Source organism: Rhinatrema bivittatum, chromosome 9 (genome assembly GCF_901001135.1).
Source record: "Rhinatrema bivittatum chromosome 9, aRhiBiv1.1, whole genome shotgun sequence".
In the NCBI taxonomy this organism is placed as follows: domain Eukaryota; kingdom Metazoa; phylum Chordata; class Amphibia; order Gymnophiona; family Rhinatrematidae; genus Rhinatrema; species Rhinatrema bivittatum.
In genome coordinates, this window is record NC_042623.1 from 24,421,854 (window position 1) to 24,446,275 (window position 24,422).

General features: G+C 46.1%; 1 protein-coding gene across 3 annotated transcripts in view; it reads left to right on the forward strand.

Moving 5' to 3' along the window:
- Positions 1-24,422, forward strand: part of LOC115099191 (putative cation exchanger C521.04c) — a 104,017-nt gene that overhangs the window by 65,419 nt on the left and 14,176 nt on the right. For all 3 annotated transcript variants that reach the window (XM_029616620.1, XM_029616621.1, XM_029616622.1), the window contains 6 exons: positions 5,833-6,016; positions 6,439-6,538; positions 13,923-14,053; positions 16,140-16,177; positions 18,917-19,029; positions 23,802-23,950. In XM_029616620.1, the coding sequence (XP_029472480.1) occupies positions 5,833-6,016; positions 6,439-6,538; positions 13,923-14,053; positions 16,140-16,177; positions 18,917-19,029; positions 23,802-23,950 (715 nt within the window). The remainder of the gene's footprint in view (positions 1-5,832; positions 6,017-6,438; positions 6,539-13,922; positions 14,054-16,139; positions 16,178-18,916; positions 19,030-23,801; positions 23,951-24,422) is intronic.

Here is a 24,422-nt window from a genome sequence, read left to right on the forward strand (position 1 = left end):
AAAAAACCCCCCACAAACCTTAGAACATTTTACTCCCCTTCTGTTCAGCCGTCTGTGTTTAATAAAGCATTTTAAATGATTGAAAAACTTTGTTTTAAGGATAATGGGGTTGGAGTGTTGGTATTAATTTTTCTGTGGCTATGAAGCAGCAGATCAGAGGTGGATCCACCTTGATTTGAAGCCAGATGTCCTGATTCATGTTTGTACCCCAGATCAGTCCAGACAAGTGGGTTTTGCATCTCTACTGGCAGATGGAAGCAGAGAAACAAAGACTTTGAGGCACTGCTACTTAGCCTAGAGTGCACCTGCAATCCCTTAGTATTTCTGTCTCCAGCAGATGGTAGAAGTGCAGATCTGCAGTCTGGAATAAAAAAAAAAAGTAGAGATGCTCCCTGAGGTGTTACTTTCCTTCATAGGCCGGGCAAGCAGGGGGTTGGAAATCCCTGGGCAGCTTGACCCACAGCGGTTCCAGGGAACTGACAACCGGGGGTCCTGGCTCCCTCTGCATCCCTGAAGACTTCTTCCTAGAAACCTGACCAGCGGCAGGAAAGTATTCTAAGAAGTCTTTCTTTCTGCTGTGGGTTTCTTGTTGCTGGGCTGCTTCTACCTCTACGTTTTTAAAAAAGAGAAGCTGAGGAGCAGCAGCGTTTGGCCATTTTCCGAGCAGGCCAGAGCTGGGGTAAGCAGCTTTGCAGGGTCTGCGACTCGCAGCCATTGGCTCAAGGAGTCGGGGGCTCAGCTGGACTGTCGTTTTTCCCTCACTAGCCCTTGTTGCTTTACTCTCCTCGGGTTCGCGACCATGCAGTGAATTGCAGGTCTGACCACGTGTGCCCAAAATAGTGCCGCTGGCAAAGGCGCCATTTTGCAGGTGTCTTTGGGGGCAACTTAATTCAGCGGCTTTATGCTGCGATTGTGCATTGGGCAGGGAAGGGGGGGGGGAGACAGAGCCTGGTTGTAGGTCCACTCGACCCTAGGGCCCAGTGTCTGACTCGGCAGGGGATCTGGAGGGCCTTGCAGTGAAGGGGAAAGCATTGGCTAGGAGGAGAACGGAGGCATGGCATGAGGAATATTTCTCCCCCCCCCCCCCCCATTGTTGCTGGCATTTGCTTCAGCATAGGAGGTGGGGGGGGGGGGGGAGGATCATGGTAGTCCTAGATTAGATGGAGGAGGACATGGGGTTTTGAATTTGTTCTCCTTATGCACAAAGCATTTCTGGCTAGGGAGAATGGGGGCCTAAGCGATCTTCAGGTCCTCAGGTTCATACTGCTGCAAAGGCACCACATCTCCTTGACTAGTGGGTCAGGGGACCTTCGCTGCCTGGGCCTGGATCATTCAGAAGATCCTGGTGATTTGGAGGACTCTGACCTGAATGGCCAGGATGTGGGGCCCAGGGTTGACCCTGGTGCTGGTGGATCCCGACCAGGTAATCTTTCCTTCAAGTGAAAATTGCTTTTTGGGGAGGACTTGGAGCAGTTGATCAAGGTGCTGGGAGAATCAAAGGGCCGTAAGCTGCCGGAGGAGAAGTCAGCATGCAAGACTTTTCTATCTCATTTCTGTTTTCGGAAAGATAGTGGAAATGTTGTGGACTGTGATAGCGACAGTTCATCAAGGAGAATGTCTGGTGTCTCTAGATTTGATGGAAGCCTATCTCAACATTCTCATCTGAGCAGAGAATCAACTCCTACATGTTTTTGTGGTCCTGGGGCAGCATTTCCAGTTTCACGCCCTCATGCTTGGTTTGGCAACAGCACCATGCACGTTCACAAATGTGATGATAGTGGTAGCGCAGCTGTCCACAGGGAGGGGTCCTAGTTCATCCTTACCTGGATGACTGATTGATTCGAGGAAAATCGGGAGAAGAGTATCTACAGTTGCAAGGCTGCAGGATCTGTTGCAATCCTTTGGCTGGGTGGTCAATTGGGCAGAGTCACCTGTGCCCCACCCAAATGCTGGAGTACCTGGGGCGAGATTCAATACTCATGTTGGAAAATGGTTTTTTTGTTTTTTGCTTTTTTGTTTTTTCTCACTTCAAAGAGGATTCAGAAGTTGCATGCTCAGGTGAGACAGTTACTGAGGATGGCTGTCCCCAGAGCTTGAGATTATCTTCAGGTCCTGGGGTCGATGGCATCTACCTTTTGGATTTGATTTCTTGGGCTTTTGCTCACATGCATCCGCTACAGGGGATGCTGCTTTTGCAGTGGAATCCAATGTCAGAGGAGTTTCATCGATGGTTGCTGCTACTGGGGGCCTCCAGGTCCAGTCTCTCGCGGTGGCTGTTTTGGCCAAATTTGGAAAAGGGGATGGATCTGGAACTCCCAGAGCTTGGTGGCAGTGACCACAGATGCCAACCTCAAGAGTTGGGGAGCAGTCTGCCAGGAGCGGTCTGTGGTCAGTGGTCACCAGTGGAAGTGGCAGGATCAATCAAACTGTTGGAGATGAGGGTGGTGCACAGAGCATTGGTGGGGTTTCTCCCACTGATCTGCAGACAGATGGTCAGAGTTTGACAGTGCCACTACAGTGAAATGTATCAATTGGCAGGAGGAGATGAAGAGTCACACAATAGCCCAGGAGGCTCAGGAGCTTTGTCTGGGCGGAGCTTCATTTGAAAGGAATAGCCGCTTCTCATGTCAGGAGTGGACAATGTGCAGGTGGACTGTCTCAGCAGATAAGTTGGATCCTGGAGAACGGGAGCTGTTAGTAAAAGCCTTCGATCATATCCAGTCCTGTTGGGGCAGTCAGGTCTGGATCTGATGGCAACCACAAGCAATGCCAAGGTGTCAAGGTTATTCAGTCAGTCTGAGCCAAGTGCATAGATGCTCTCGTTCTTCTGTGGCCCGCAGGGATTCTTCTTATGTGTTTCCTCCATGGCCTCTAAAAGGCTGGGTATTACAATGCATTGAGAGACATCCAGGTCAAATGGCGCTGGTCACGCCAGAGTACTGCATTGACCATGGTTCACGGATTTGTTTCAGTTTGCAGTGGACTCGCCCCCTTGGTTTGTGTACAGGGGCTATTAAGACAAGGCTCTATTTTCTTGGATTGGGCGGATCACTTATGTCTCGCAGTTTGGCTTTTGAGAGGAGGCTTTTGAGGTTGAAAAGTTACTCTGGACCAGTGATTTCCATTTTGCTTCAGGCTAGGAGGCTGGCCATGTCTATGGTGTATGTCCGGGTCTGGAGCATATTCAACAACTGGTGTGTGGAGGAAGATATTGACCTGTTGTGGGTGGATATCCTGAAGGTGTTGGCCTTTCTGCAACACAGCCTTTCCAAGGGCTTGGCTCTCAGTTCTCTGGGTTCAGGTGGCAACCTTGGGTTGTCTTACAACAAGTTTTGAGGGAGGTCGTTGGCCTCGCATCCGGATGTCATGAAGTTTCTCAAGGGGGTCAATCTGTGTCCGCTGGTACATAGGTTGTGACCGGAATGGATTCTGAACTTAGCCTTGTGGGTGCTTTGTGGACCTCGTTGAAGGTAGTTTTTCTGGTGGCGATTTGTTCAGACTGAAGAATTTCAGAGCTGCAGGCTTTTTCCTGTAAGGAGCCTTTCTGAGAATCTGTCGGGAGTGTCGTTGCATACTGTTTCCTCCTTCCTTCCTAAGGTTACTTTTTTTTTCTTTTCCTTTCATGTGAGTCAGACTGTAGATCTTCCTGCTTTCCCAACTTAGCTGAATTGTCTGAGTCCAGGGAGCTCCATCTCTTGCATGTTTGTCGGGCGCTGTTGCGTTTTTGAAAAGTCACCAACTGTTTTCGGTGGTTGGATCATTTGTTTGTGTGTTTAGTGGTGCAAAAAAGGGTTACAAGGGCACAATAGCGAGTTTGCCAAAGGAAACTATTTGTCTCGGCCTACATTTGCAAAGGAAGGAATTCCGGATGGATAGCGTGCGCCCTCTTAGGGCGCGGGCAGCTTCTTGGGCTGAGTGTCAGTTGGTGTTGCCACGAGATTTGTAGAGCGGTGATGTCATCTTTACACATTCTTTCTCGCCATTACTGTTTGCATGTTCAGGCTCCAGGTGAGGCATCCCTTGAAGAAGAAAGTGTGTAGGGGGGGGGGGGGTCCTTTTCAGACCCATCCCTGTGTATTTTTTGCTCAAGACTCGGTGGCAAGTCTGTGGTTTTTTTGTTTTTATGGCATACTTTCTGGGAAGAATAGTCAAGTTGTACATATTCAGAGTCTTCAGAAGATGGCTTGGTGATTTTGTTATCCCTTGGGCTGTTGGTAGTTATACTATGCTCAGGGGTTTCCTATTCAGATTAAGTGCTTTTTTTCCCCCTTATTTACAAAATTGTTGGAGAGGTTGATTCTAATCTGGCTTGGGTACAGGTTAATACTGAGGAACTGCAGGTGCACTCTAGGTTATGTAGCAGTGCCTCAAAGTCTTTGTTTCTCTGCCTCCATCTGCTGGTAGGGATACAAAATCCACTTGTCTGGACTGATCTGATTAGCAGGTAAGAACCAATTTTCCCATTTTTGTGGCATGTGGCTCCAGTCCTCTCTGGGCAGCAGACCCTACAGGCAGACGTCATGTTGCTGAGGTTAAAGCAGAAGCACTGTAGATCAGGTAGCAGCGCAAAAGAAAAGTTGAGGTTCCATCCCAATTTTGTATTCTTGCCCTTTCATTCCCAAGGAGTTGCTGGTGCTCAGTTTTTGCAAATTCCCCTTCATAGACAGATTTACCCTGTTGGTTTTGATTTTAAACCAGGGTGAACAGCTGTACATTCCAAGAAAACATTTTAAAAACGTGGCGTGACCATATTAAACGTGTGGACCTCTTCAAAACATATTCTTGATGTAAAAACATAAAACAAGAGGAGGAAAATCAGCACGTGGTGCACTTAGACACAGTAAAGAAACCCAGAAGTCCAATGACAGAGCCCTGCTGTGCATTTTGCAGGCTGCTTCCTCTAGGGGTGGAAAACGGGAGACTGCAGAAGCAGTGTGTACACATTATGTATCCCATTAAGCTAATTCAGTCAAATTAGTAATGCAGGTCCTCAAAATAGTACTTAATCTAAAATATTTTCTCCAGGGCCATTTTAGTGGCTTGGTCACAACAATTTTTTGCCTTGGATTGCCCAGCTTGCTTGCTTTTTGGCCCAGCAGTTTGTTTTGTGGTATTACCCCCTACGTTTAGGGGACATCTTTCAGACTGCGAACAGAAGGGTAGTCTGTGGGTACTTTTTCTGCCAACGTTCAAAGGGGAAAAAGTGCACATAGACTTGCATCCGCTATGCGTGTTACTTTTTCCAGGAGAACATACACATGTACTCTTGGAATCTACAAAAGTGATCATCTAAGTGCCAACGCCTCTTCAGCCCTGCCCCTGGGAATGCCTCGCCTGTCTATGCACAGTTACCCATGTGGTGGCACCACATACTTAACGTACATGCACGTAGGATAAGCGACTTTCAACAATCTTGTTTCTGTGCTTTGAAACCCCCATGGTATTCTGAGCCTAGCCTCGCAGACGTTTTGTTCAAAGTATAGCAAGAACTCCTTTTACAGAGATCATGTCTGCCTGACCACGTATCTCACAGGTAGGACATTGTGCGTTGGTGTGGAAGTTAGTTCCTGACTTTCCTGCTGCCATGTCCACAAGAACACTCCTCCATGCCTGTGCATGCTTATTGGGTTTATACCTTATTTGTACTTGTGGTGTTTAATTAAAAAAAGATGAGACTTAGGAGTAAGACTAAAGAATGGTGACAAACTAACACATTGATTATTCTGGCAAATCTTTATCTAGTATTGCAGCTTTTGAACCTGGTGAACATTGTGGGGTTTCTAACCCTCTCCCCGCTCACTACTTTTGCTGTTCTCTTTTTGCATCTTGCAGTATTTCAGCACAGAGTAGCTTCGCACTGGGTGCTGTGGTGAACGCAACATTTGGATCCATCATCGAGCTGACGTTCTATATCGCCGCGCTTATCAAGGGCGCCCGGGAGGGGAATTTGTGCTATGAGGAGGTGGTGAAGTCTGCTTTGACGGGTACCGTGCTGGGCTGTGTCCTCTTTGTCCCTGTGAGTTCTGCTGAAGCCATGTCCTATGCTCTATAGGCTGCTCCCTCTTACAGCAAAGAGTGATAGTGATCTGTTACCCTGGGAGGTGGGTTAATGGGGAGACCAGCTGACATTACTGCTTCTCCACTCAGGAGCAGACTGATCTAGAAAATCCATTTCTAGGATATTTTTAAATTTGGCAATCGGCTAGGTTTATAGTTCAGGGAAAGGGGCTTGGTCTTCTGGGATAAAATAATTTTTGAAAGTTTCTCTTGGAATCCTAAAGTTGTATTTTCTCTTGATCAGTTTGAAGGAGTAACTGTATCACACTGCCACTGCAGTCATAGAGACTTAAAAGTTTTTTGTTAAAGCTCAGTTCACAGTGTAGAAGAGACCAAATGCATTAGTTCCTCCTGATTCTCTGTGCTTTGGTTTTTCCTTAGGGTCTGTGCATGGTGATAGGAGGCATTAAGCACCAGGAACAAAGGTTCAACAGCAGATCAGCTGGGGTCAGCTCTGCTCTGCTGTTTATCTCTGTGGGAGGTAAGCTGGAAAAATGCAGGATATAAAGTCAACCAGATCTCTCTCCCCTTTGGAAATCCCCTCTGTTGCTGCATGTATCCCTTCAAGGCTGGACTTAAGTTTGATGCTCATAGGCAGAGGACTGGGTGTGGTAGATTTTCACCCTTGCAAATCGTAGAGCAGCTGAGGAGAGCATGTGCCTAAATCCAGCCATGCATTCCTTTCTGCAGAGTGTAGAATGTCGTGCCTCTGAAGCTGGTTTCACATTAAACCTATCAAATGTGAGATATTTGTAAAGAACTAGAAAACTAAGATGCATTCTGAGCTTTTGAGGCACCTCAAGCCTTTTCAGATCTCTGAAGATAACTTGTGAGGTTTCTAAAGCTTGTTTTCTTTTGAAAAAATATATCTATATTGCAGCCTACAAAGGCTCCAGAACCAGTGCAGCTACTAGTACTCTGCATTATTGTAAAGGGGCTGGAAGGGACCTCAAGAAGTCATCTAATCTTCTTCCTGCCTCCAAGTAGGGGACTCTCCTTGTACCTAAAATACTCCTGTCTGGGGTTAGATGTGAGCTTCATATCATAAGCAGAGTTGGTCCTAGCTCTGCCCTAGGGCACATTGGGAGGGACTGCAGCAGCAGCTTGGCTCTGGGCTAAAGGATGCAGTGTGAGGGGCCAACAATCTGTTCCCGCTGAGCATAGGAACGGTGGCCATCTTGAATACATTTGCCACTAAGGGGAAGCCTGCAGTGGGGGATGGGATCTCCCACCCAAGCTTTTTCCAGCTGAGTTCAGCTCCAAAGAGGCCTGACGGGCCCAGAGGAGGCAGTCAGAGGAGGAGATTGATTCTCTGAAGGAGGATTCTGATGGAGCCTTTTTTTCACCTTTGTCCTGTTGATTCACAAGGCATTTTTAGCCTTAGAGGCCACAGAGCAGTCCCTTCTTAAGCAGAGGATGGCAGAATCTCCCCTGAGGAAGAATCCAGATTTTTGGGGGCCACTAGGATTAGGGGGGGTCCTTGGTCCTTCTGGTTCAGGGGTAACCAAGGGTTCCTTGGAGAACTTTGATCAAGGAATACCATCTGGGGATAGTTCTCCCGATGCTGATCCTTCTTGATGCCCACAGGATCTGGAAGAGGATGCAACAAGTCCAGATGATAGAAGGTAACGATGCCAAGGTGGTTCACCTGTTTCAGACCCCTGTTCCTGCCAGTCCTGGTGGAATTGGGAATAACTGTTCCACAGAACCAGGCTGACCTGGAGGAAGTGGATCTAGTCATGACTGACTTTAGAGGTCCCGCCAGGACTTTTCCTTTTCACAAGTCTGTTAAGGAGCTGGTGGTCAGGGAGTAGGATACTCCAGAGACTGACCTTGAGTTTAGCAGGACTATTAAGCTTTATCCTTTGTCCTAAGATGCTTTGGAGCTCTTGAGGGTGCTGAAGGTGGATGCTTTGGTCTCAGCTATTACAAAAAGGACCGCCATTCTGGTAGCTGGCGCAGCAACTCTTAAGGATTTGCAGGACAGGAAGCTCAAGGTACATGTCAAGATCTTCAAGGTGTCTGCTCTGGATATCTGGGCAGCTATGTGTAGCGGCTTCATGCTCTGGGCTAGTTTGAGATGGATACAACAGTTGCAGAGTGCCAGAGATATGTCACCCTAGGAGTCAAACAGGCTGAGCGATTGGAGGCTGTGTGGCTTATGCTATGGATGCTTTGTATGACCTCATTCGCACTTCTTCCAGGACCATAAGGTTGCAGTCCTGGAGCAAGCCATTTTGAGGGCACAGAGTGGGCCGAGACAGCTCCGGCCAGGGGTAGTGGGAGAGCCAAGCACGCACAGTGAGGTGAGGCCAGCCCACTCTTCTGTTAGTCATCGGGGTTCGTCTGGCTTATTTTTACGAGGAGTAGGTCAAGATCACATTGGACCAGTATGTTCTAAGGATGATAGGACAAGGCTACGCTTTAGAATTTATTCGGCAGAAAAGAAGTTGATCATTCAGCAAACCATACTGCAGCTGCAAATGCTGGGGCAATTATTCCCATCCCCCAGGTTGAGCAGGGGATGGGGTGTTCCATTTATTTTCTAGTGCCAAAAAAGGAAGGAACACTTCGTCCAATTACGGATGTAAAAAAAATGTTAACGTAGCTCTGTTTCCCATTCCGGATGAAGACTCTGAGGTCTGTTTATAGAAACAGGGAGTTCTTGGCTTCCTTGCATTTGACTTAGTTTTTGGGTACTTGCCAGGTTCTTATGGCCTGGATTGGCTACTGTTGGAAACAGGATGCTGGGCTTGATGGACCCTTGCTCTGACCCAGTATGGCATTTTCTTATGTTCTTATGTTCTTTTGTTCTTATGACAGTTATATCGGCACATAGGGATTCACCCAGTCCATCAAAAGTACCTCCAGTTAATGATCCTGGGGAGGAGTTTTAAATTTTGCACACTCCCATTCGGCCTAATGACAGCCCCGAGGACCTTCACCAAGGTGTGGTGATGATGGTGGCAGCAGCAGCCCTCAGAAAGGAGGGTGTGCTGGTCCACCCATATCTGGACGATTGGCTCATCCTGGCGAAGTTGGAAGACCTTTGCAGACAAGCAGTGGACATGGTGGTGCAATGTCTGAGATCGTTGGGATGTGTACAATTCTGGTCGCCACATCTCAAAAAAGATATAGTTGTGATGGAGAAGGTACAGAGAAAAGCGACCAAAATGATAAAGGGGTTAGAACAGCTCCCCTATGAGGAAAGGCTGAAGAGGTTAGGGTTGTTTAGCTTGGAGAACAGATGGCTGAGGCGGGATATGATAGAGGTCTTTAAAATGAGAGGTCTTGAACGAGTAGATGTGAATTGGTTATTTTACACTTTTGGATAATGGGACTAAGGGGCACTCCATGACTAATCAGAGAAAATTCTTTTTCACTCAATGCACCATTAAGCTCTGGAATTTGTTGCCAGAGGATGGAGTTAGTGCAGTTAGTTTAGCTGGGTTTGGATAAGTTCTTGGAGAAGTCCACTAACTGTTATTAATCAAGTTGACTTAGGGAATGGCCTCTGCTATTACTGGATCAGTAGCATGGGATCTTCTTAGTGTTTGGGTACTTGCCAGGTTCTTGTGGCCTGGTTGGCCTCTGTTGGAAAAGGATGCTGGGTTTGGACCCTTGCTCTGACTCGGCATGGCAATTTCTTATGTTATGTTCTTATTTTTATTTATTTATTTATTTAAAAGTTTTTTATATACCGCACATATGGGCACTTGCGTGTCCGTCTAGGCGGTTTACAAATTTACATACATAATGACAAAAGAAAATGTACATACGTATTAAAAACAAAATAAAACTTATTAGGTAGGCAGATATCATTGAGTTAGATTCAGATATTGTATTTGTAAGCATCGTTAAATAAAAAGGTTTTTAGCATCTTTTTAAATTCGTTGTGATTCGGTGTCATCTGGATAGTCAGGTATAGAGTTCCACAGGATTGGACCAATAACTGAGAATGCTCTTTTCCTTGTTAATGCAAGGCTGGTTGTTCTGATGGATGGGATTTCCAGTAGGCATTTGTCTGTTGATCGTAATTGTCTTGTAGGTTTGTACATGTGTAACTTATAGTGAATCTGTCCTTCCTCCTTCGCAGGTTCTGGAGTTCTTGGGTGCATGCTTCGGTACCCGAGTGGGGAAGGCTTTTCTCATACAGAAGCGGATTGTCAAGATGCAGACTCAAGTTCGGAGCCTGTTGGAGGCCTGAGTGCCCAGGGTCTGGGACTACTTGCAGGTCCTCACAGTTCCATGGCCTTGACCTTGGAGTTAGTCCCGTGGGCGTTTGTCCATATGAAACCTCTACAGAAGGCATTGCTATCCTGCTGGGATCAGATTTCGGAGCAGTTTCGTCTTCCACTACCGCTTACAGAGTCTGCCATATCCAGTCTTTTGTAGTGGCTTGGCCGGAACCATTTGTACTGAGGGGTGGACCTTGAGGTGCCACAGTGGATGGTTGACTGACACTAGTCTTTCTGGTTAGAGAGCTGTCAGTCCCAGTTGGTGCAAGGGCAATGGTTGGCAGAGTAATTGGCCTGGTCCATCAATTACCTAGAAACGAGAGTGGTACAATTGGCCCTGCAACTGTGCAGTCAGTCCTATCTGATCATGTGATGAGTGGCCTACATCAACCACCCAGGGAGGTACCAAGAGCTGAGTGGTTGGCTCTGGAAGCAGAGTTGCTGATGTCCTGGACTAAACAACAATTGGCCTAGATAGTGGCCTCGCACATAGCAGGATCTGACAATTTGCAAGTGGATTTTCGCAGCCAGCAACGTTTGGACCTGGGAGAATAGGAGCTCTCTGAGGAGGCAATAACCCTAATTTCTCACAGATGGGGCATTCCTCAGAGGAATGCCAACATATGGCATTTCTTTAGACGGAGAAGAGCACGGCACAGAAGGGGTTGATGCTCTGGTTCTTCTTTGACTGCACGACATTCTGATTTGTGTTTCCACCATGGCCCCTGTAGTCAAAAGTTGTGAGGAGAATAGAGGTCCATCCAGGAAAGGTGATTCTTGTGACTCTGGAGGGGCCACAAAGGCCTTGGTTTGCAGATTTGGTCAGTCTAGCAGTGGATGGCACCTTGAGATTGGGCCATCTGCCAAAGCTTCTGCCAGAGCCCTATATTTTTAGATCAAGCAGATTGCTTTTGTCTTGCAACTTGGCTTTAGAAAGGAAGCAATTAAGAAGGAAAAGAGATCTTGAGGACATAAGAACATAAGAAATTGCCATGCTGGGTCAGACCAAGGGTCCATCAAGCCCAGCATCCTGTTTCCAACAGATGCCAAACCTGGCAACTACCCAAACATCAAGAAGATACCATGCTACTGATGCAATTAATAGCAGTGGCTATTCCCTAAGTAAACTTGATTAATAGCAGTTGTTTGACTTCTCTTCCAAAAACCCAGCCACACTAACTGCACTAACCACATACTCTGGCAACAAATTCCAGAGCTTTATTGTGCATTGAGTGAAAAAGAATTTTCTCAGATTAGTCTTAAATGTGCTACTTGCTAACTTCATGGAATGCTCCCTAGTCCTTCTATTATCCGAAAGTGTAAACCGATTCACATCTACTCATTCAAGACCTCTCATGATCTTAAAGACCTCTATCATATCCCCCCTCAGCCATCTCTTCTCCAAGCTGAACAGCCTTACCCTCTTCAGCCTTTCTACTCTGTTGCATGCTTGTAAGACTACTTCTTCCTTGGCATATGTCAGGGTTTGGAGAGCTTGAGGCTTTGTGTATAGAGCAGGGGTTGATCTTTGAGCTTTGGTGGCACAGATTCTGGTCTTTTTGCAGAGGCCTGTCCAAAGTTTGTCTTTTAGTTCCCTGAGAGTGCAAGTGTCTGCCCTGGCTTGCGAGGCAAGGTTCATGGAACAGCCCTAATTGCACATCCAGATGTGGTAAATTTCTCCAAGGGGCGAAGCATTTGCATCCCCCTGTCTGTCAGGTGTGCCTCTCTTGGAGCCTTAATTTGATCCTCAAGGGCATGTGTGAGGTGCCTTTTGAGCCTTTGAAGAGGGCCACCATAAGATCTGTCTTTGAAGGTATGTGGTTTTTTGGGGTTTTTATTTTTTGTGGCGATTTGTTCAGCCAGAAGGGTGTCAGGGCTTGAAGCTCAATCATGTAGAAAACCCTTTTTGTGGATTTTGGATTCTGGGGTATCTCTGAGGACGGTTCTGTGTTTTCTGCCAAAGGTAGCTTCAGCGTTCCACTTAAATCAGTCAGTGGAGCTTCTGGCTTTAATAAATTGCGAGGTTGGTGCATCTCGCACACAATAATTAACTGTTGGATGTCAGAAGGACCTTATTGTAGAATCTGGAGGTCACTAACAGTTTCAGATTGTCAGATCACCACCTTTTTGCGCTATGGAGTCAAAGCGTCTATGACCACAACTGCGCAGTGGTTGAAGGAGGTTATTTGGTCCGCATATATTTGTCATGGTCGTCCTATCCTGGAGGAGTTAAGGGCTCATTCTACCTGTTCCCAGGCGGCGTCCTGGGCAGAATGCCAACTGGTGTCACCGCAAGAGACTTGCAGAAGTCTTTACATACATTTGCCAGACACTACCAATTGAACGTCTGGGCTCCGGATGTTTGCAGCTTTGGTGAAAGTGTCCTTTGGGCAGGACTCAGTCCCACCCCGGTTAGGAAAGCTTTGGTACGTACAGGGAAAGGAAAATTTTGGTTCTTACCTGCTAATTTTCGTTCTTGTAGTACCACAGATCAGTCCAGAATCCCGCCCAGTGGTGGAGAGAAGTTTGAGAATCCACTCGATCTGTGTTTGTTCTTGAATAACTCTGGAGAATGGCACAGGTTTCTCGTTAATCTTTTCAGTAGCGTTTTTGAATTGCATTATAAATTTTACTCTTTCCTCTGCTTGTTTTGGGGAATTCGATGGTGTTGAGTATTGGAAATCTTTTTGACTTTTTATGCTTGGGTACTTGGTAATACTGAGACGCTGTAGGTGGCACATCGGGTTAAGAGGTGGTGCCTGTGAAACTCTCCGACTCCATCTGCTGGAGGGGAGGCAAAACCCAGGAGTCTGGACTGATCTGTGGAGGTTCAGGAATGAAAATTAGCAGGTAAGAATCAATTTTCCTTTAAAGTCTTTCCTGATAGGTGATACTTGTGCTGCTTTATTTCTGGGATTGCTTAAATCTCCTGGAGAGTGTCTATCCCCCAGCTTTTTCATCTGACCCACAGACGTCCTGTCCAACATCAGAGACTGGGACTCTAAGTTCTGTGTGTTTATAACAAGTTGTGTGTCTTGGCTCTTGATTTGCATGTGATGCCCACCTGCTGTGCCTTGCAAAGTTAAAGAATCATCCCCAGGTCAGCTTAGTATTCTTCCCTATACGTGCAGGTGTCTGTGTCCCATAGTCACAGGATGGGACAGACATCTAGATGTGGGTATATACAGGCCTGTGAACATCTTTCACGCACCTTGAGATGTGTGAATCCTAATTGCTCGGCACTTCTCATCTCCCTTGGGTTTTTTTCTCATTCTCCTCTCTTCAGTCTTCTGTTGGTTCCTTCTTCCTCCGCACCCCCTACTATCTTTTGCACTGTTCTGCAATTTTTAGCCTTCTCACTTTTTTGTTTATTTGCCCTCCTTTTTTTTTTTTTTTTTTTTACTTATTTTCTTTTACGTAGAGTACTTTCAGCATTTCCCACAAAACGCCTTTGCTGCAGCCTGAAGTAATGAAATGGAGGCTTGGGTATAAGACCCTGACAGGCACAGAAATTCTGCCTAACCTGGCGGCAGCTGCTGCTCTGCTCTCCTCTCTTGGACTTCGCTCAATGCTTGAATCCAGTCCTGCCCATCTCGATTTGATGCACTGCTCCTCCTCTTTCTCCAGGTATATTTGCTCCAACCATGTTCTCCAAAGTGTATGGGAAGCTGGTCTGCGGCGATTGCTGGAGCATCAGCCGGAATTCCACCCCGAACGCCCCGCAACTGTTCCTCTGCCAGAGCTGCCAGCCAGAAACGGTGGGGTGAAAATACCTCTTCCCCCCCCCCCCCCCCCCCCCCCCCAGCCGTTTCATGTCCCCTGAGAGCTGCCGGTGGAAACTTTTAAGGAAAGGGTCAGAATTCCCCCCAGGGTCTGCTCTCCAGCCTTCCACTGCACTGCCTATTTCTATTGTATTCATTCCCCGCCCCCTTCCACTCTTGTGGCTAGTTTTGGGGAATATCTAGGACCCAGGCTCAGTAGTGATGCTCTGCTCCTGTAAGGGAGGAGGCTGTAGTACAGATAGGCAGTCACCAGAAGGGAGGTCTTTGACACCTGCCCCCCGCTATGTGCAGGTAAAAATGTTTTTCTTTCTTTACATGTGGTGGAAGCAGGAATTCTGGAGGTGGAGGGATTTGCAAATAAGTGCTTGCTTTTTGAATTTTCAGAAGTATTTGTGTATTTTTGGACAGGAAAAATGTACTCATATAGAAAGAAGGTACAGATTTGTGTGTGTATAGTACAGAGGTGAAATTAGTCAGAGCACAAATGAGCAGGATCTGGGTGTGATTGTATCTGATGATCTTAAGGTGGCCAAACAGGTAGACAAAGCGATGGTAAAAGCCAGAAAGTTGCTTGGCTGCATAGGGAGAGGAATGGTCCGCAGAAAACGGGAGGTGTCATTGCCCTTGTATAGGTCCTGGTGACACCTCACTTGGAATACTGTGTACAAGTCTGCAGGCAGCACCTTGAAAAGGACATAAACAGGATGGAGTTGGTCCAGAGGGAGGCTACTAAAATGGCCAGTGGGCTTCCTTCTAAAGCATATGGGGACAGGCTTGAAGACCTAAACATGTATACCCTGGAGAGAAAGGGAGATATGATTGAGACATTCAAATATCTCAAAGGTTTCCATTCACAGGAGGCGAGCCTTTTGCAATGGAAAGGAGGCCCTAGAACGAGGTGGTTATGAGAAGAGGTTGAAGGGGTAGATTCAGGAGTAATCTTAGGAAATATTTCTTTACAGAGAAGGGTGGTGGATGTGAGGAACAGCCTCTCAATGGAAGCGGTAGACACAAAAACAGTAACCGAATTCAAGAAAGCCTGGGATAAATTCAGGAGACCTCTATGCAAGTGATGGGAATGATAAATGGGCAGACTGGATGGGCCATGAGGTCTTTTTCTGCCATCATGTTTCCTCGGAAACTTACAGATTATTAGCTGAGGTAGTAAGTATCACCTTTTGGACACTGGCAGCATAAGACATCCTTTGGCTATTCCAAAGGAAAAAGGTAAAAGCCTCTCCTAAAGAAAGGATAACGTTTTTTTTCCCCCCAGTTTCTTTCCTTTAGGGAAAAATCTGGTCTAGTTTAGTTTGAAGCTGGAAACTTTATTCTTCCCTTCCATTTGTTCTAAGGGGAGTGATTAGCCTGCGCGTCTGGAAACGAGCAGGATTTAAATGTACCACAACCCAAACAAGGTTCTGGCTAACTCGGACTGAATTTGAGCCCTAGGAACAGGAGGCGATTGGGGGAGCAGACCCTATCCACTTTGAGATTGCAGTATATTGACACACAGACTGGCATGGTTTTCTTTTTTCATCCTTTTTGTTTGAATTTCTTTTCTCTCATTTCAGTTCCTGCTTGTCTTTTTTGCTTGTTTTTTTTTTTTTTTTCCACAGTTCTTCTTTTTACTTTTTCTGTTCTTCTTCCCTCCCTCCCATTGGTTCCTCCTAGCTGCCTGTGCTAATTGGTCCCCGCTAGTTTCCCTGCATCTTGCCTTCCAGCGCTCCCGCCTCTGTGGTTCAGAGAGCAGTCCCAGGTGTAGGAGGCAGGCACTTTCCTGCAATCGTGTGCTATCTGCCTTAGTCTAAGGGGAGTGACTGGAAATGGTCAGAAGGGGGATAGGAGTTGGATTAAAATTTGCCAGAAAGTATTGCCAATTTTCTGAACCCTTTTGGGAAAGATGTGAGAGGGAGGGCTTCACAAGACACATTGTGTAACTTGAGGGGATAAATGTGTGAGGGGAGGGCACTGGAGGATGCGTGGGTCTTTTTTTTTTTTTTTTTTTTTTTTTTTTTTTTTTTAAACTGACAATTGCTTCTTTCCTGTGCCTTTTGTTCTGCAGGTGGGAACAAACAGCACCTTGTTCTACAAGGAAGTGATGTAAGTGTCTGGTAGCAGAAGGGGGTTGTTATAGTCTTTGAAGCACCAGTGTTCAGTACCTTTTATCCAGTGGTGGCAGCTGTGAGTAAACAGAGCTTCAGCGTTCTTGAACAGTAAGAGGACCTCTGAAGGTTATTGGGCACATCTCAAAGAGCAGTGATTTGCAAAAGAAACCTTTTCAAGTATAAAGCTCAAGAGAACCCAGTTTTGCAGGCGTGGCTGGTTCTAATGTATGGAGACCCCAGAATGCCCAGTCTGTATCTCCTAGTGCCCATCTGCAGAGAGAGTGGCATTGAGCCACACTCCGTGCTGCTCGTGAGAGATTCTGCTTAGACTGAGGAACGTAACATGCGATGGCAGTTGTGTGCGTGCTCTCCTTTGCTCCTTTTTCACCTAGGGTGGATGCTTTGCATCTCTTATGCATGGAAAGTACGTTCTAATAAAAGTATATAACTTGCTCAAAATTCTGTTCTGCATGTACCCTGTACTGGAGAAAGTACAGAGAAGGACAAACAAAATGATAAAAGGGTATGGAATGGCTAAAGAGGTTAGGGCTGTTCAGCTTGGAGAAGAAACAGCTGAGGGGGGAATATGATAGAGGTCTACAAAATCATGAAAGGGTTTGAATGGGTAAATGTGAATGTATTTACTCTTTCGGATAATACAAGGACTAGGAGGCACTCCATAAAGTTAGCAAGTAACATACGGTACTTAAAACAAATTGGAGAAAATGTTTTTGTTCAATGCACAATTAAGCTCTGGAATTTGCCAGAGGATGTGGTTAAGGCAGTTGGTGTAGCTGGGTTTAAAAAAGGTTTGGATAAGTTCCTAGAGGAAAAATCCATAAACTATTACAGTAATTAATAAGCAATAGCAGCTTGTGATTTATCTAATGTTTGGGTACTTGTGACTTGGATTGGCCACTGTTGGAAACAGGATGCTTGGCTTGATGGACCCTTGATCTGACCCAGTATGGCATTTCTTTAACCCCACAATACTGCACCTCAGTCACACAGGCAGAACACAGACTGACCCTTACCTAATACAGAAATAAGGGAATACAAATTAGAAATAACATGCAAACAAAACTGAAATAGCCTGATAAACCAGACTTTGAACAGTGGAAGGCAAAAGAGCAAAATAAAAAATAATAAAAAATGCACATACCCAAAGATGACATATTCCAATTGCTAAAATCTGAACATATTTTTTTTACCTTTGTACTTTTTATTTTTCTAGTCAGTTGGTCCAAGGCTCTCTTTTTTTCCACTTTCCCCTTGTCACTTTCCCTAATTCTTTCTCCAGGGTCATTCTTTTTCTGCTTCTTCTCCTATCTTCTTCCCTTCCTCTTTCTCACAAACACAAAGGCTCATGCTTTCTCGGACTCCCTTACACACTCAAGCTCTCACTCATGTTCTACCACACACTCAAGCTCTCACTCAGGCGCCCAGGCTCCCATTCTCTCACACATACACTGGAGCTCACCACAAACCCCTTCTTTGCCGCCACAGGGGCAGGCTCCCGTGGCAGCCTTGCTTCAGCAGGGATCTTCGCCGCCCCACAGACTCTCCTGTTGCTGCCGCTGCCCTTCCAGTGTGCCGGGAAGTTTAAAAAAAAAAATCGCATGAATAGGGCAATCCGCCCCGTACCATTTAGAGTGGAGTTTTGTCTAGACTCTGCTGGAAGGAGTTTCTCACATTTTCCAAGACACGTAGGACCTCTAACTATATATTAACATAGTATATGAATTGTTCATTTGAGACATTGACTAATGCTGTTTGCTGTACATTTTTCTAAGTCACCAATTGGGTTCAATTCATTCCATAGGCTTATTGTTCTGTTGCCTATTGTTTGCACAGTGACCAAAACACACACCCCCAATAATAATCCACTGGATAGGCTGTACCCCTCCTTACATTAGCTCAAGACTTTTTTTTTTCCTGCTTTAATGTCTCATTTTATTCTAGAGAAGAGAGATGGGGGTGGCTTGCGGGAATGACTGCTACCACCTGTGATTAATACCCTTATTCAATAAAAGTTCACACGGTTAATGCGACCAACATAGCTCTCTTTCAACGACAAGAGGAAATGTGGAAAAGAGGATTTGCATTCAGGCAACAACCAACAAGGCAGCACAGTCTGGGTAAACAAGCATGGGAGTAGCTTGCTTGTTACGGCAGTTACTACCCTAAACCAATTAAGCCTGTTACTTCACTTTCAGTGCATATCCAACGCAGCTCACTGCTTCAACGGCAGGGGGAATGAAGAAATAGGATTTACATCCAGACATCTAACAACAAGGCATTGATCTGAGCAGTATGTGTTTACAACCATCGGGGTAACTTGCTCGATACGACGGTTACTACCCTCAAACATTAAGCCTTATACTTCACTTTGATGCAGCTCCAACACTGCTCTCTGCATCAGTGGCGGGGGTGGAAGGAAACTAGAATCAAAAAGTTACCAATAAGGGTCCTGAACTCAGCGGTCGGAGTAACATAAGTGTGATAGCTTGCTGGGCAGACTGGGTCTATTGGTTGTCTTCTGCCATCATTTCTCTCTTTCTTTGTTTCACTTTGACAATGTTGCTTGTCAAATAAAATGAGTGTAAATTTTTGCTTTGATAGAAATGCAGTGGGAATGGGGAGCTGGGATTGAGTACCTCTGTATATCTGTCTTCCCTGTCCTCTTATGGATGTAATCTAATAACTTAGCTAATGCTTTGTGTTTTATTGCTAGGCCTCTGGTGTACACCGTGTCAGGTCTGCTTCCTACAGCCTATATCATAGGACTTGTTTTCACACTGAAGACCCACTCGCACATCTATGACATTCATATCAGTGACTGCCATGGTAAGCTAGTGTGGACTCTACTTATCACGCTTACAGCCCCTCCACTGCTGCATGGAGTCTGATTTAGTATATTTTCAAACTGCATCACATTTGTTTCTTACCCAGGCAATTTCTGTTTCATGTTCTGTCCCTTTTCTATTGATATGCAGTGGGTTGACCTTTCCCTGTATGTATCCAGATCGGTCCAGACTTCTGGGTTTTGCCTCCCTTCTAGCAGATGGAGACAGTTTTGCTGACATTGCCACACAACCTGGTGTGCCACCTGCAGTCCCTCAGTATCTCTCTGTCTCCAGCAGATGGTAGATGTGCAAAACCTGCAGTCTGGAATTTAGTTTAAAAAAAAATAAATTGTTGGAAGATTTTTCTTCCAGGAGGTTGGCAGGTCCTGGTGGGACCATCCCTCATGTGCTGAGGTGGACAAGCAGGGGGTTGGGGACCTTTAGCTGGTGAGTCCAGTTCCCTCTCCCTCAGGAGGACTTGCGGAGCTTGCTTCCCTTTTTCATGTTAAAAGGGGGGACTCTGTTGGAGGATGAGGATTCTGATGATCCTACAGCCTTTTCATCAGACTTTGTCCTTTTGATACATAAAGTGTACCTGGCCAGGAAAGCCACCGGGCAGCGGGTTTCCAGGCAAGAGGGGTCGATGGGCCTGTGGCCCAGGAAGAGGTCCAAGTTCAATAGGCTGAGTATATTCAGCAAGTTCTTGGTAGGTCTATGCAGTCAGATGCTGTGGACAAGGCCTTGGAGGATTGAGGATGGGGATCTTCAGTGGAGAAGCCTCCTGAGGTGGATCTGGAAGAAGGGCTGGGACAAGCCCTGACTGTTGAGAGGGATCTGAAAGTACTTAGTCTTTTTTTCCACAGGGAAGAGCTGTGGCCTCTGATTCCCCCTATGTCCTTAAAGAGTTGAGGATAAAGATTTCACAAGAGAAAACAGATCAGGAAGAGGTGGATCCGGTCATGGATGACTTAAGAGGTCCAGCGAAAACTTTCCTCTTTCATATGTTGGTTAAGAAGTTGGTCAGGGAGTGGGATACTCAAGAAACCAGTTTGACGGTCGGTAGAGCAATGGATAAACTATATCCATTGCCAGAGGTCGCGCTTGAGCTGATGAGCCTGCCAAAGGTGGATTCCTCAATGTCTGTGGTCACTAACAAAACCATTCTGGTGGCCAGTTCTGCAGCACTGAAGAATATGCAGGACAGGAAGCTGGAAGTCCATCTCAAAAAGATTGTCTCTACCCTAGGCAGACGTACTGTGGTTTGCAGCAGCTGTATGCTGCAGACTGGTCTGCATTGCATTCAGCAGTTGCAGGCTAAAAAAGTGATGTCTGCATCAGTGGCGAAGCAGCCTAGAGGCTGTGGTGTCCTATGGAATAGATACATTTTATGACTTCAGCAGAACTTCTTCCAGAACTGTCAGCGGTCTTGGCCAGAAGACTCCTTTTGTTATGGAACTTGTCTGTGAATGTTTGGTCCAAGTCTCGGAAGTGTTGCCTTTTAAAAAGAAACTGCTCTTTGGGGAGGACTTGGAGAAGCTCATGAAACATCTGGGAGAGAGTAAAGGGCATAGATTGCCAGAGGATAAGCCGAAAAGGAGAGTTCTTGGCTTCCCTGGATTTGATCAAGGTGTACTTGCACATAGAGATCTGACCGAATCATCAAAGGTTCATGATCCTCAGGACACACTTTCAATTTTTGTGCCCTTTCATTCAGGTTGGTGACTGCTCTGAGGACCTTCACCAAGGTGGTAGTCATGGTGGTGACTCAGGAAGGACAGCATTCTAGTTCACCTATATCTGGGTGATTGGCTTATTTGAGCAAAGACAGAGGTCCTTTGCAGATAGGCAGTGGCATTGGTGCCACAGCAGTTGAGATCCCTGGGTTGAGTAGTAAATCAAACAGTCATCTTACCCCTACTCAGGTGTTGGAATTCCTAAGGGCACATTTCAACACCAGGATCGGGACAGTGTCTCACCAGGGAATGCATTTGAAAAGTGCAGAGACAGATTCACAGTTTTAGAGAGAGTGGTCCTCAGGGTCTGGGATTACCTGCAAGTTCTCATTTTGGAGCTGGTTCCTTGGGCATTTGCTCATGAGGCCTCTGCAGAGGGTGTTGCTTTCCCAGTGGAATCTGTCTCGGCAGTTTCATCTGCAACTATCTCTTACGGAGATAGCTGGGACCAGTTAGGGTTTGGACTAGACTTGGAGGTTCCGAATTGGATGATAGTAACCACAGATGCCAGTCTCACCGGATGGGGAGCTGTATGCCAGACTGTCGGCACAGGGCTAGTCATTGGCGGAAGAGGCATTGTGGTTTATCAATTGGTTAGAGATGAGGGCAGTGAGGTTTGCATTGCGTGCCTTTCTACCTCTTGCGTTAGTTGGCCAGTAAGCATTTTATCGGACAATGCAATGACTGTGGCTTACAAAACAGGGTGGTATCAAGAGTTGGGCAATGGCTCAGGAAGCCCAGGAGTTAATTTTGCTGGGCAGAGCAACTTCTGGCATTATTGGTGACATCTCACATAGCTGGGTTAGATAATGTGCAGGCAGATTTTCTCAGTCGACAACAGCTGGATCTCGGGGAGTGGGAGTTGTCTGAGGAAGCCATACATTCTTATCCGTTGCAGGTGGGGCATGCACCACATAAACTTGATGGCAACTCAGCGAAATGCCAAGCCACCATGCTTCTTCAGTCGCAGAAGGGGTTGATGCCTTGGTGCTTCTGTGGCTGCTGGTGGGCAAAATATTGTAGTAATTAGAGGTTCATCCGGGAAAGGTGATTCTACTGGCGCCAGAGTGGCCATGGTTTCCAGATCTGGTCAATCTAGTGGTGGACGGGCCATTGTGGCTGGATCATCTACCAAAGCTGCTTCACAAAGGTCCCATATTTTCAGATCAGGCGGCTCCCTTCTGTCTTACAGCTTGGCTCTTGAGAGGAAGCATTTAAGATGAAAGGGTATTCAAAGGATATTTCCATTCTGCTGCAAGCTAGGAAGACTTCCACATCCTTGGCATATGTGAGGGTCTGGAGAGTTTCTTTGAGTCTTGGTGCACAGAGCAGGGGGTTAAACCTACTCGGGCATCAGTGGTGCATATTTTGACCACCTTGCAATGAGGGTTGGTGAAGAATTTGGCCTTTAATTCCCTCTGAGTTCAGGTGGCGGTGTTGGGCTGTCTTTGAGGCAAGGTGCAGGCCTTAGCTGCACATCCTGATGTGGTGTGTTGGGTTTTTTTTTTCTCCAGGGGGTGAAGCATTTGCATCCTCTGCTACAGAAGTTGTCCCTCCTGGAGTCTTAACTTTGTCCTCAACGTTATGTATGTGGCTCCCTTTGAACCTCTTAGAAGGGCAACTATGAAAGATATCTCCTTTTTAAGGTTTTTCTGGTGGCAATTCCTTCCACTAGAAAGATTTCGGAACTTCAGGCTTTGTCATGTAGGGATCATTTTTTTGAGAATTACTTGTCTCGTTGCTTGCGGTTCCTTCTTTTCTTCTGAAGGTGGTATCATCAATCAGTAGCTTCCAGCCTTCCCAAACCTGGATGCGAAGCACTTCATGCATGAGTTTATGCTTGGATATAAAGCGGGCATTGTTGCAGTATCTTAAGGTCACTAATAGTTTCCAACTCTTGGATCATATTTTTGTGCTATGGAGTGGTGCAAAAAAGGGACATTAGGCTTCCAAATCCACCATAGCGCGCTGGTCAAAGGAAGCAATAGGTTCAGCTTACATCTGTCAAGATTGTCCTATCCCTGACTTGATCAGAAGCGGCATCTTGAGCCGAATGTCAGCAGGTATCACCACAGGAAACTTGTAGGGTGGCTACTTGGAAGTCTTTGCCCACTTTTGCAGGATTTATCGTTTGGATGTCCAGCCTTCAGAGGCCATGGGCTTTGAAAGAGTACTTTAAGCAGTACACTCACAGTCCCACCTTGTTTAGGGAAGCTTGGGTACATCCCAGGAGTCTGGACTGATTTTGGGTATATACAGGGAAAGGAAAATTTGGTTCTTACCTGCTAACTTTCATTCCTGTAGATCAGTCCAGAGTCCTACCCATTTAATGTGGGGAGAATTAGAAAGTCCACTTGATCTATTGTAAATAGGCTGAAGATTGGCACAGATTTTGTTTAGTTTCTCACGTTAAGGTTGGAAAAGTTTTTCCGTTACAAGTTTTCACTTCCTACTGTTCGTTCAGGGGGATGTGATTAGGTGGTTTGTGGTTATGTATGTTGGTATCTTGGCTTGGGTACAGGTCAATACTGAGGGACTGCAGGTGGCACACCAGGTTGTGGTAGTATCAGCAGAACTTTGTCTCAACCTGCTGGAAGGGAGGTGCAACCCACGAGTCTAGACTGATCTGTGGTACTACAGGAACAAAAATTAGCAGGTAAGAACCAATTTTCCTTTGCAGTCTAGTCTTAAATTAATCTGTATTGGGATATATTTATTTTTATTTAATGGCTTTTTTATACTGATAAGTTTGCACATCGTATCGGTTTACAATAAACAGTAACGTTTACATAGAACAATTGTTATATATTGTTAACAGGAGAAAAATTAAATACAGCAGTCAGGGGGTAATAAATGGTTAAGAGGATAGCATTAACATATTAGGGTTGGATTATGTACAAATGATAGCATATATATGTTAGGTGATGGTGGTAATGCCACGAGTGAAGAGGTTGTGTGATGGGGGGCGCATGCCCCCCATATCTGGCTGGCTGTCCCAGGCTGGGTTGTGACCTACTCATCTCTCATGTCTTTATTCTAGTGGCAGGTCACCATCACAGTGCTGTTGTTCATTGGTCCCGTTGGAGATCAGTGATCGTCCTCATCCTTGCTACCCTGTGTATGTCAGCCTGTGCAGATCTGGCAACTGAGCACATTAGCCCAATCCTCTCTCACTCCAGTGTCTCACAGGTAGATGTATTGTTTCACGTTGACCATGTGGGTAGTGGTAATGCAAATGGAAAGAAATGGAGTCATCTGCCTGAAAACCTATTTTTTATTCCTTAAAGCATCAAGGGGACTGACTCTTAAGTTCAGTTCTTGGACACTGTTCTTGCATGAATAGCCGGCATGACTGGGAGAGCTGCAGAAGCAGCAACTAGCCTTTTGGTATACGTCCTAGCCATCACCACACCGCAGGGATAAGGGTACACCTGTACTGGGAATTGTAATCTGTTCATCAACTGGAGGAAAGCAGCTGCGGTGGGCTCTTAGTTGCTATGAACAAGGCCCACAGCATCACAACTTTGGACCAGTTTTTTTGCTTGTTTCCTTGTTCAAAAACAGAGTAGGATTGAGCCAGGTTCCAACAGGGTTGCAAGTAAGGAGTCAAAAGTGGAAATCCACGCAAAGCCCTTTGATATTGTAAACTTGACTGATCATG